Source organism: Thalia democratica, chromosome 1, assembly GCF_965202585.1.
Source record: "Thalia democratica chromosome 1, ktThaDemo2.hap1.1, whole genome shotgun sequence".
NCBI classification, from domain to species: Eukaryota; Metazoa; Chordata; class Thaliacea; order Salpida; family Salpidae; genus Thalia; species Thalia democratica.
The window spans coordinates 48,457,536-48,470,694 of NC_139165.1; the positions used below are offsets into that span (position 1 = coordinate 48,457,536).

The following is a 13,159-nucleotide window of genomic DNA, read 5'->3' on the forward strand; positions in this document are numbered from 1 at the left end:
CAGGATTTTTTTACACTTTTTTTTACAATGAAACAAAACATCGATTTTCTGCTGTACTCGTTGTAATTGGTTGTTTGTTATAAAATACCTTACTGATAATATAAATTTAATGACTACTTTTCTATTTTCGTTTGTAAAAAGCGCTTAAGTTAAATGGCTGCGTTATTTTTTTACACTACTTCCAAGTAGATATATACTTTTAAACGTGTACTATTTATTTAAAGAGATTTATGTAAAAAACTGTTTAAAATGTTTCAAAATAATCTAAGATTATACTTTAAACTTAAGGAAATTAGTACTGTACTTACCTATCCTAAGGGTTTTATAACAAACTTATACTTCATTTTAGTACTGTATTAATTATTTCAAGTCAAAATTTATATAAAGATAAACTAAGTATTTCTTTGAACCCGCAATTTAAGTTGTATAAGATATGTTTGACCGTTAATAGAATTCATGCTATTATTACATTAGTAAAAAGTCAGATGATTAGAAACTAATTCTTTTATTAACAGACTTACAGTGCACAAAAGAAATTTAGGTATAAAAACTAAAGCAAATGTTAAATATTTACTTAAATCCAAAGTTGAAAAAGAGACAAGAGTAAAATATTTAACTTATATACATTATCAAGAAGATGCTTTTACAAATCTAACTTAATCGTTTTTCTTTCAACAAATTTGTACTTCTGGCAGCTGAGTCTTCAACATACTGTAAGTTTCTTTCAACGCATTCAAAATTGCTTTAGCTGTAACGTTAAATTTATTTTGTTTAAAAACTTTAACATTTCATTCGTAACGTCTTTAATGTTTTTATTGATATACTTTAAAATAGCATTTGATTTATATACAGGTTTTTGGAAAACTGTTTAACATTTCTTACAAACTATACAGTAACCTCTCGCATCTTTACGCACTCTCGTTTAGTTACGCACTTTAGAATTCTAAAAAATTGAAAAAATACTAATTAGGTTTATTGTATATTTATAATTTAAAATATTTTTTTAAATGCTAACTCATCTCTCTATATCTTTAGACTTTGTAAACTTATGTTCCTTGACTAATTGATAAACATTTAGTTATACCTCAGTAAATCAGAAATTTCGTTAACAATAAGAGACTAAATTAAAATTACTAAAGAAATATGACTGTGTCAAATAATGAAAATATAATGAAATAATGAGAGTTTAAAACACAAATAAATAATACACCGTTGTACATAGACATCACACCATTTCTTATTTGTAAACAAATGCTTAATTATAAATTAAATTTGCTAAGTAGAATAGAACATAAATGTTAAGTATCGAATAAGTAACATATAGATAAAGATAAAGATAAAATCTACTTAATATTACAACTAATAAAATTAATCTACAAGTATTATTTTTTTTGTAAATTTAAATCCCTTTTTTAATATATGTACAGTTTTATCTTTTGTTTTCATATTTAAAAATAAAGTAAACAAATTGTTAAAAGTGGGAAAGTCCCCAGTCTGCTTTTAACTAGAAGCAATATTAAAAAATAGCCATTATAGGAAGTATATTGGGTACCTCTCGTATCTTTACGACCTCTCGTATGTTTACGCACTTTTTTAGTGGACACAATGTGCGTAAATAAGCGAGAAGTTACTGAACTAATAATTTAATACTAGTTAATATATATTTTCGTACTCTAACTATCAATTAATATGAAATATATACCTAAATGACCCTGATTGTTTGTTTCACCGCACACTGTGACGAAACACTCTTTAATGCCACCTAGTGTAAGTATTTTATCAGCAACCTGTCCCGATACAATACCTGTGCCACGAGGGGCCGGCAAAATACGCACCTCAACTGCTCCACATTTTCCGCTTACCTGTAAGATTTTGTATTTAAAAAGTCATCGTTTTAATTTATCTACTATAGACATAGAGTTAGTGTAATGGTAGAGTTAAGCATTCAATTTAGTTTAAACAAACAGTTTAAAAACTCTGTACCTTGAAACTAGTCAGACAAAAAAAAAAGTTTTGATTGCCATAAGGGAAACGTAATTGAGTTAACGCTAGAAGGTACTGCAAAGCTTACACTTGCTATTTTATATATTTCAAAAATAATGCAACCCAAGTTAAATTTTTTGAACAACAACTTTTATATTTTTTTATTATTGAATAAAAATGGAATCAACACAATATATACGACACTTTGTACAGCAAGTAGTACAATTCTATTTAAAGGTTTCATTATATTTGATCGATATATTATTAGGATTCAATTTTTGTTATTATTTATGCCTAAGGATAACATAGAACTTTAAGAATCCTAGCGCAACTACAGGTCAAAATATTTTGATAGTTTTTAAATTTACCTCAAAAGGAACAGTATGAGGAGGTTGGTTCTTATTGCCCCAATAACCGTGTCTGACGGGAACCATTAGCAGCTTAGCAACCGAGACTGCACCGCGGATCGCTTTGGACACTTCTTTTGAAGCTTCTACACCCACTCTAACGTACTTTTCATCATCACCAACAGCAACAAACGCCTATATAACCAAATGCTCTTTACTCTTCTACATAGTTTACTAGAAGGTGCACTTTTAAAGATGTTAGTTGTGATGCATTAGAGACATTTCTTTGAAATAAGTTTATCGACAGTTAAAATACTCATGTGATGATCTAGTAAAAAAGCTAGTAAAAACATTTAAATCAAAAAACATCTTGCTAACCTTAAACCTAGTGCGTTCACCTTCACTGGTTTGCTTTTGAAAGGGCGTTATCTTTAAAACTTCCTCCTTGAGCTTTGCAGCCAAAAAGTGATTAATAATTTCAGGTTCTGTAATAGGCTTTGAAAGGAGGTATATTTCTTCCAAAAATCGTATTTTTTTATCCTTTACAAGCATTCCAAGCTTCGTAACTGGCTGCCTAAAAGTTTGAGTATATAAAAAAAGTAACAGTTTTCAACTTTTACACAAAAAATATTTTTTTTCATATATAAAAATACAACAAACTGTGTCATACATTTTTTTTTAAATTCATTCATCAAAAGTTTAAACTTGTTTTGCTTGTTTCGCATTAGTTTTATAGTATTTCATTTGAATAGTTTTATTTTTGTATTATTTAAAACCACTACTTACCATTTTTCATTCTGAGAAAGTTTAGAATGGTTGTTTCTTCCACGTGATTCATGCCTGTTTTGTTCATAACCACCATAATAACCTCTTCCGTAAGGAGCTATAAATTGAGACATTGTTGATTTTATTTACTACAATATCCTGTAAAAAATAGTTTATAGTATATTCTTCATACCATTATTCAGGAAGTCAAGTTAACTGAGCCTGTGGGTACTCAGGAGTTAATTTAGATTAGCTGAGATAATTTAAATACACGAAAAAACATTTTGCTAGAGGTAGTTAGAGTTAATGCTAGAGGCAGTTAGCATAATGTTATTTGACTTTAAAAATCAATTAATAATCAAATTTCAGTCATAAAAGTGCAAACCCTACCCTAATTTAAGTCTTTACACCACCTTTATATATTAATTATATTTTGTTTATTTTTTGAGTTACTGATGATTCATATTATAAGACTTAAAATACATAAGACTACACAAAAAGATTTGTTTCCTTGATTAATTTATTGAAACAGATCATAGAGTTAGTTACTAATATCTTTTGTTAATCAAGGTATCATACTTATTTGGATTAAAGTAAGTATAAAAGCTCTTTTTGTAAGTTGTTATAGACTAATGTGATTGTAAAAATAATTCCTCATTAAGATTTTTAGAAGGCATAAGTTTGATATATAGTACAAATTTATTTTCAAAATTATTAGGCATATAAAATAAATTTAAATTTTAATTTAAAGTTTTTTTAAAAAGTTATGAGTAAAAAGCAACAAAAAGTAATTTTTAGGCTAGCTAAACAGTCTTATTAACACTACTATATTTATATCTGTACAGCTGCTCAGTTTTATTATTGATTAATTAATAAATATAATTACTACACTAAATTAACATCTATTGACTTAAATACATTAGCTATAGCTACAGCTTTGATATGAGTAAAAACTGAAAGTTCTTAGAAACACGCTTAGGTGATCAAGAAAGTTCTTTTAGCTTATCTCTAGCAAAGAACTAATTTGAAAAAAAAAAAAAAACAACTAGTTATAAAAACTTAATTTTAATGGTAAAGTTACTTTTGAAAACAATAATAGTTTTTTATTGTTGAAGTAAGTTTAAAAAATAAAAACGGGAAGAAGTTTATTAATTATTTTAACAAATAAGATTTTTCTACGCAAATTTTCCTGAAAATTGTATCTTAGGAATTTTTTTTTAGTTTAAATGTTAAGAAAAATAAAATTATAAGTATAAAAATGCACTTTTTATTTTTCTAAAGACTTTACATTTTAAACACCTAAATAAAAACTTGGTTTCATGACAGCACAAAAGTTACAAGATTTAACGATTTTTGTCTTTTTTTCTTAATTATAAAACTCTAATAACTCAAAAGCACCTAAACGGGATTGTTTTATCATTTCCTCAAATATTATTGTTCAATATTAATATGTTGTTTGAATAAAAGTAACTGGTTGTCTAGCGACAGGTTTCTTAAAAAAAAAAATTACATACTGTAACAGATTTTATTTTTATTTATTTTAAACTGTTTTACTAGGTTTGAACAAATTACCTTAACATGATTTTTTATTGTTTTGAAGATTAAAAAATTCTGATGATGAAAACGTTGTTTTAAGCTTAAAACATTTAATGATTAAAAGATTTATTTTTTTTGTTTTTTATATAAATAGTACAACAAGAAATTTTGTTAAAAGTTTGAGTACTTTATGTTTATGAAGTGATTAATTAAGTATTTTTTTATAGCCATTTATTAAAATATATACTATATAAGTCTAAAAATAAATACTTATTAACAAAAACAATGTTAAAGTAAATGATTTATTTACAATAATGTAAAGATAAAAAAAGGTTGATCATACAATATTTTCTAATCTCTATTAAACTGTTTATTTATATAGTTTTCAACATTCTTTAAACAAAATTTTTCAGTAGAAATTTTTTTTTCTTAAAAGAATGTTATCGTTTGAAATATATAAAGAAGTATTATAAAAAAAGTACAATAATGTTTTGTAATGTGCTGCTTACGCGGTAATTGTCTCTTTTTTATTTTCTTCTTTTCTCTCAAGCGAGTATAAATTAAGAATATCGCGCGTAATTTAGACTTTTTAGTTTCTGCTTCCTTGCAGCGGACTGAAGTCTGTGCAGCTCTTCGCTGCACTTAAGTTTTAATGGTTTCAATCTTGTTGTCGAGTTTATTTCAATTTTAGAACACTTTTTGAGTTTGGTTTAAACATTTATTTTTTAGTTTCTTTGATTCGAGATAATTCGAGTATTGTCGTCTTTTAAAAGAATTGATAGTTTGATTTATTAGTGTAATGTTGTGCAGTATTTTATCATCTTTTCGTTTCGCAAATTCATTGTAAATATAATCATTATCACAGATTCAAACTAAGTTTAAATTAGTATAAGTAACTAATTTATTAAACCTTTAGTACATAGTAAGTAAGTCATATTAGTTTATTTAAGTCAACCATAATTTAAGCGTTATCTTGGGGGCATCTACTATACAAGTTAGAGCGCACGTTGCGTTATAAATCAGGCCGATAAATTGTATAAGTAGGAACCCTCGATAGCGACAGTAACATAACTAGTTACTTTTTTGATGTGAAGTTTTTGTGTACAATGGTTTATAATATATATCTATTTTGTTTATACTTTTATAGTACTATACCAACACTTGTTTTTGATTTTTACAATAAAAACACATAACTAAAAAATTTAAACGATTTAATTTTGAAATTATTTATAAATTATATCTGGATAGTAAATTTTATTTGTGTTAAAACATTTTCAATTTAAGCTCTTATTTAAAGTTTAAAAACTAAATAGATTGTACGTTAAATAACTTTACTTTTTGGTTCTAGGAGTAATGATTTAAGTCTAGCTTTATCTTAAACAAAGACGTTTTTACTTAAACTTTAGATTTTTGTATTAATATGTACCTGAAAAAGCCCTAAAACTAATACATTCTACCATTTTATTAATAGGTTTTCTAACCAGATTTTAAACATTAATAATTAACTCACTAAAAAGATTTACTTACCGTATAATAGTGTTTATGTTAAGCTAAGGTAATTTTTTTAGTCGGTGGACCCGATTTAAAGAGTTTTGTATATAATAGGCAACATTTATTCGACATAGGTTTTTTAGGTAGGCTTAGATTTTTAAGTAAATTACATTTATAAATAGCTTTTTTATTAGGATCCAAAGGAAAACAAAATCAAGTTTTTCTTTTAGGTTTGTTAGAACATTTACTGTTTTAAGCATTAGGCATTGTTTAAATAAATAACTGTGCAAATCACAGAATACAAAACTATTTAACTTATAATATAACTAACTTAAATAAAAATTAGTGATGATAATTTACTTATAGTTATTAATTTTTTAGTGATTTAAAGTGGGATCCAGAATCGGATTCGGCGAGAATTGGCATTTTTGCTTTAACATTTTGATCCGGTTTCGGCAGGATCCTAATTTTGTCGATCGGGAGATCACTAGTGTAAATCACTTATACTTAAACCTCGTTTTTTACATAAATAACTAAGCTAGCAAAATTCTAATTACATTTTGAGATAAAGTCATTTTTGTACGAAAGTTTTGATAATATTAACCTGATATAAAAACACAAATCTGAAAATGACTTTTAACTTTTAATAATTTATGTCTTTTTTTACACATTATATACCTTGTTGTATGTACATAAAGAGTAAACAAAATCATTAATTTCTGAAGTCCACTTTAAAAAGTTTAATTTAATTTCTTTTTGAATTTAAGCTTTTTTCAAATATTCTTTTTTTATAAAAGTAATTTTTTTGTGTTATGTTTATATATACTTTTATAAAAATCCAAATCATAGACTTTATACAAAATATGTCGAAAATAGCGTATTTTTAGCAACCAATAAAATTTTAAAAATCTAATTTAGGTTTTCATACAATACTTATTCAATCTTTTTTGTTAATAACTTATTCTGTTTCGGAAAGTGTACTTAAAGATCAGTCTGGTTTGTATACTTGCTGAGTCATCTTTTTTTTAATAATAATTCATACCCTTTCCCATTTTACACAAACATAACAGAAATATATTAAAAATAGATTTTTGATAACTTAAAATAAGCAACAAAAAAATCTTTATACATATACAAGTACACACATCTTCTGTTTCTTATTAAAAGAAATTTGCTCAAAAATGCTATTTTAGACATACTTTGTATGTAGTTTATTAGTATTCATACAAAATTATCTTAATTGCTTTTTCTTTTTTTCTAAAGGTCTTTATAAAAAAGTGTCCCTGCTGTCGTAATTAAGTTTAATAAACTTAAAAGTTTTATACTTTTTAGCACCACAACTAATTTGGTGAAAAATACCACCTTGGTGAAAAATCCATAATGCTCTTATTGGCTAAAATTTGATTTTCCTTTTTTAAAGTATATTTGTAATTTTTTGCTTGCTACATGTTTGGGTATAAGTAAAATATCTACTAAAAATCTTTGGTAAAATGAGTTAGGGATAGGGATTTTATTTAATTAAAATGCTTTAATTACAAGAGCGTGAAACTTTAACTTAAAACAGACTAGGTTTTACACACTCAAGATGTTATTAATGTACTGATGTGTTATTATGAAGGAATAAAAAACTTCCGAAATTTTTTTACAACACCCGACCAGACCAAGTTTTTAAAGCAGACCAAAGTTACTAAAAATTAACAGCTGAAGAGTAAAAATAAAATAACTGAAGACATAGTATTTAACAAACTTTACTTTTTTAGTTTAAAAATTTTGTTTTAAAACTATAATTTTTTTACTTTCGTATAAATTTTCGGCCATTAGTTAGTTTGCGTCTTATGATATTTTCTTTTACAAGTATTCTAATAAGTTTAATGTCAGCAATTAAATTATATAAAAAATAAAATTATACCAGCTTTTGTAGATGAGCTTATTAAATCTAATTGCTAAATAACTTTAAATTTTAACCTTTAGTAACAAGTAATAAATATGAAAATTTAATACAAAGCTCCTACAAAAAGTAATGTTTTATATCAAAAAAAATGTCGCGATTGAATGGAGAATATTAACAAATTTTATACACGAGTAGTTTATTAGTAAGAGAAATGTATCATATACATTTGTTTGAAATAAAAGTAGTAAGTTTTTGTTTTTGTTATATAACTAATTTATATTTTGAAAACTTCAAATTTAACTTTGTTATTTTTTTTTTGTCTTATCTCACAAAAAATTACACTAGTTTATCAAAAAATGCTTGATTTACATTTATAGAGCTGTATTTTTTAGTTTTATAGTCTTTTTACCAAGTATAATATTCCTGTAACTAGTATTTTATTGTTTGTATATTAATGTTTAAAAAAAATTGCAAATATTATATCAGTTAAACTAAAACAGTTTTGAATTATTAGAGTTGCATTTTTTTCAGGATATTTAAGAACATCTCAAGGTAACTTTTAAAATTTAAATAAAAAGTTTCTTTCAGTTCCAGTATTTGGTATTTTATAGCTTTTCTTAGTTTAAAATTTCAAATATCATAACTATTAATTAACTTTTTTTATTTTCACTGATTTATTTAAATATTAATACTAAAACATTTTCTCATAAGAAATTAGAAATTTAATTTTTTAAATAAAATTACATTATTAATTAGTTTGATAGAGTTTAAAAAAAACAAAAGCATATTCATTTCTTACTTGTGCAGCTTAAATTATGTTAAAATGTATTTTTATTACAGGGTTGCTACACAGTCAAGATAACTTGGATATTTAAATTTTTTTAAACTGGATGACTCAGGATAACTCAGGCTAGTTTAAATTAAAAAAAAAACTAAGACTACTATTTTTTTTAATAAAAAAACTCAGAATATTTTTAAGATTTTTTGAAAATCTCAGGTTAATTTTTTTTCTAGATCTTTAAGGATACTAAGTTGATCCATTTTTTATACGTTGTTATCTTTATGTCCAATATTGTTCAAGAACTTGATTTTTATTGAAGTTAAAAAGTATATTAAAACCTTTTTAGCCTTATTATAGCTCTTCAGTGCTAAGAAAAAAAAGTTAGTTTTTGTTTTAAAGCTGAAATTATTTGTTGCCATTTTTTGAGTTTATGTTAACAAGAAACAACGTAAAGATATAAAGGTTGTTTTCTTAAATTACTCACATACTTTTAGAAATAATAATTTATATAAACTTGAAATTTGATTTTTAAATAAATATTTTTCATAGGTCTAGTAAACAGATTGTGGAAGCATATACATACAGTTCTTCTTTTTACTAAGTAGTATAAAAAATATTTTGATATTTAAGTAGTTTTTTATAAAAATTTTATAGAAATAGATCACTTAGCCTAGTTTAAGATGACTTAGCAAAGTTGACTCAGAGGAAAGCAACCCTGTTTCTATTACAATTTATTTTTTGGTTAAATTAAATTTATAAATGAAAAGATCATTTACGATAGTCACACAACTTATTTACTTGCCAATTTTTATTCAAAGGCAAATTGTTTTTTGCTGTGGTAATCTTTAAAACGAGCGTGAACTTATCTTGAGAGCGTTTTTTAGGAATTTTATAAAAATGTTTAAACTTAAGACCCAATTATGTCCTTATTTTAATAAATAATTAAAAACTTTTTTTTACTCTAAAGAACGGTTCTTTGTCTTTAATAAGAAAAAAAATCCATTGAATTGGGGTTTGACTTTTTGAATAGGACCCCTCTAAAATCTTTGTGTTTTTTTCAAATTTTTTATTTATACAACCTTTTTTTAAAATATTTGTTTTTTCAAATTTTTTTTCATAAACATACTTAATAAAATGAGTTTAATAGATGCTATAAACTTTTTTTTTTTTTCAATTTTTTTTTTCTTTTTTTTTGTATACCATAAGCCTGAATAAACTTTTCAGAAAAATTCCAATTTTGCACGATTTTCGTTTTTCAGTTATACAATCTTGTATGCAAAAATAAACTTTTTTTAATAATTTTTATTTTTAACAGATTTGTATAGTTATGTTTTATGATGTTGTGATATTTTTTCCCAGTTTATTATTGCTTTTAAAATATATGACCCATACTAGTTTTACCTAAATTCTTAGCAACTCTATTTGAGGGATTTCTTGCTCAAGTTCTAAGAGTTTAGGTGAAACTTATATGGGTCATATATTTTAAAAGCAATAATAAACTTAGAAGGAAATATCACAAAATCAGAAAACATCACTATACAAGTCTGTTAAAAATAAAAAAAAATAAAAATATTTTATTTTTCATAAAAGGTTTTATATCCGAAAAACAAAAATCGTGTAATATTTGAATTTTTCTGAAAAGTTTATTCAGGCTTATGGTATACAAAAAACAATTGAAAAAAAAAATGAAATAAAAAGAAGTTCATAGCATTATTAAACTCATTTTAATTAGTATGTTTAAGAAAATGATTGCTTTTTAAGAAAAGGTTGTATAAATAAAAAACTAGAAAAAAAACACAAATATTTTAAAGGGGCTCTATTCAAAAAGTCAAACCCCAATTCAATGGATTTTTTTAACTAAAGACAAAAGACCGTTCTCTAGAATAAAATTATCTATTAAGATAAGGACATAATTGGGTCTTAAGTTTGAACATTTGTATAAAGTTCCTTAAAAAGCTCTCAAGCTAAGTTCACACTCGTATCTTTAAAACTTGAAAATTACAGACTGACGAATTCAAAAAGTAGTGATCTGGCCTATTTAAGAAAATAAAGCTTAATTCCTCATTAAAAAAACCAAAGAAGGTAGTATCGCTCCCTACTTAGGAAACTACTGTTAGACTTACTCTTTAAGTTACAAATTTTTTGTGTTAGGAAAGAACAAATAAAATTAAAGTTGTTAAAGCAGTATCTTTTTTCTTAGTACTATTTCAAATTTTAATAATAACAATTTAACGTTTGAAACAAAGTTAACTAATACTAAAAAATGGAGTTAAAAAACACTTAGTAACTATATGTTAGTACATACTGCATATAAACGTTATGATAGACTTGAAACTAAATATATTTAGTTTTTATCTCAAAATAATAATTATTAAAGTTTGAAACGTTTATGAAATAAAAATTACTGCATTAGCATTAAATTACTAAAGTATTTTTTTAGACTCTCGTGCAAAACTTTCCCTTGGTGCAAAAGTGTCTTCATGCATATTTGACTTGTCCCAAACTTTTCAGTTTATGTTTTAAATTTGATTAAATTGAAGTTGACCTAGAGCTTTCTTTTAATAATTTGATTCTGGATTAAATGTGGTAAATGATTTTTATTCGAGTTGTTTGGGTACTTACCGCCTTAATATGCCACATTAATTTACTTTTCAAAAACTTGAATTACAACACAATTTTTTTAAGAACTCTAGTTAAAATGCCTTCCTAACTTTTGTTCGAATCTAAGTCTTTATATACTATTATATACTTCAAACTTTATCACCTATAAACCAAAAAAGCTGTTGCTAGTAGTTTTTATAACACTAAATATATAATATGTTTTGGTTTTAAGAAAACAAATAGAGAGATCTCAACTGCTGGAGGAGAAGTAATATATTTATTCTTTAAAAATTTATTTTACAAAATAAGTTTCGGTCAAAGACCTCTTCAGTGCTTAAATAAATCTAAAAAAAATATATAAAATATATAAAAATATATAAAAATATATACACTAAATATATTTAAAGTGTTACATTTTTCAGTATTTGTCTATTTCTTATAATATCAAAATGTTTGTTGGGTTTAATAAGTATACTAATTAGTTAACGATCAAACAACACATCGGCATAAGTGTCATTCAGGCAAAAGCCTGAACTTATGTGTGCCGTGAGACAAGGTCAGTTTAACATAAAGGCAATTTAATCAAAGTGGTATGATCAAATCTTTATATTAGTTTGTTAATAAATATTTAGCTACGTTACAATTAAATGCTAAAAATTCGAATGTTTTAGAAATAAATTAAAGCTCACATCTCAAAGTTAACTTAAAATTCAAAAAACCAAAAATTTAGATGAAAAATAACTATTAAGATTTTTTTTTTTTAAATAATTTAAATTAATGTTTAATAAAAAAAAGTTTAAAAACTACTATATAAATAACATAAGATATAAAATTTTTTAACTTTTTTTGTCATATATCAAGCAATTATTTAGACAAAAAAAAATTATGGTGCTTTGATCTATTTTAGATATAGTTTTTTTGGTACTTTTAAAAATATACTTTTTAAAATAGTTAGGATTATCAGAATTTGAAGTGTTTGAATTTGAATTGCGATAGACCGTTTTTATTGATGTATTCTTTTCAAAAAATTTCTGTACTATTTCTTTATTTGATTTTGATGTTGTTTATACTATTCAAACTATAATAAAAGTTTTAGGCCTATTTTCGAAGTAAGCTTTTTTATATTGCGTGGTTTAGTAGTCTAATTTCTATAGTTTTATATATTCTTGTATTTTAACTAAATTAATGAAGTTGTTGTCGCAAGTATTCAAAAAAATATCGTTCTATGAATAGTTTGAAACAAAATTATTTGTTTATTATACGAAAAAATTAAAAGCGCTAAAAACATTTGGTGCACAAAACAACCTTCCAGTTATCTAGTTGTACACCACGGATAACTTTTAACGTCTTGTCAAAATTTTAGATACTGTGCAACTTTTAAGAAAATATTGTTTTCACCTTGTTTTAACCATTCAATTTTAGCTTATCAAGCTAATCAAAATCTGTGTACACCAAAGTGCAAAAAATAAAATCGGTGCACCCTAAAACCTTATTTTAATAAGTGCCGCTAGTGGCGTCACTACGTAAACACTTTTACTTAAGCATTTCTTCTTTAAAGTAGAAAACTTAAAGTAATAACTTAGTTTATATTTACAAGCAAATCTTTTAACAACTAAAACTAGAATTTATCATTTGATCCTGTTTTTAATGAACTTTTCTATTTGGTTTACGTTGTTTGCACAATAATATTATTATATATACATGGCTTTGTCTTACATATTTATTAATTGAACACATCTCCGCAATCACTACAAAATTCCTAGT

At 24.6% G+C, this 13,159-nt stretch overlaps 1 protein-coding gene across 1 annotated transcript; it reads right to left on the reverse strand.

Annotated features, from left to right (window-relative positions):
- Nucleotides 1-671: 671 nt before the first annotated feature.
- LOC145836937 (small ribosomal subunit protein uS5-like) lies at nucleotides 672-3,229 on the reverse strand. The gene is made up of 5 exons (XM_082944710.1): nucleotides 3,117-3,229; nucleotides 2,709-2,904; nucleotides 2,352-2,525; nucleotides 1,703-1,862; nucleotides 672-748 (listed from the first exon to the last, which is right to left on the reverse strand). Exons 1-5 carry the CDS (start codon nucleotides 3,227-3,229, stop codon nucleotides 672-674), a joined length of 720 nt encoding a protein of 239 aa, XP_082800836.1.
- Nucleotides 3,230-13,159: the final 9,930 nt, after the last annotated feature.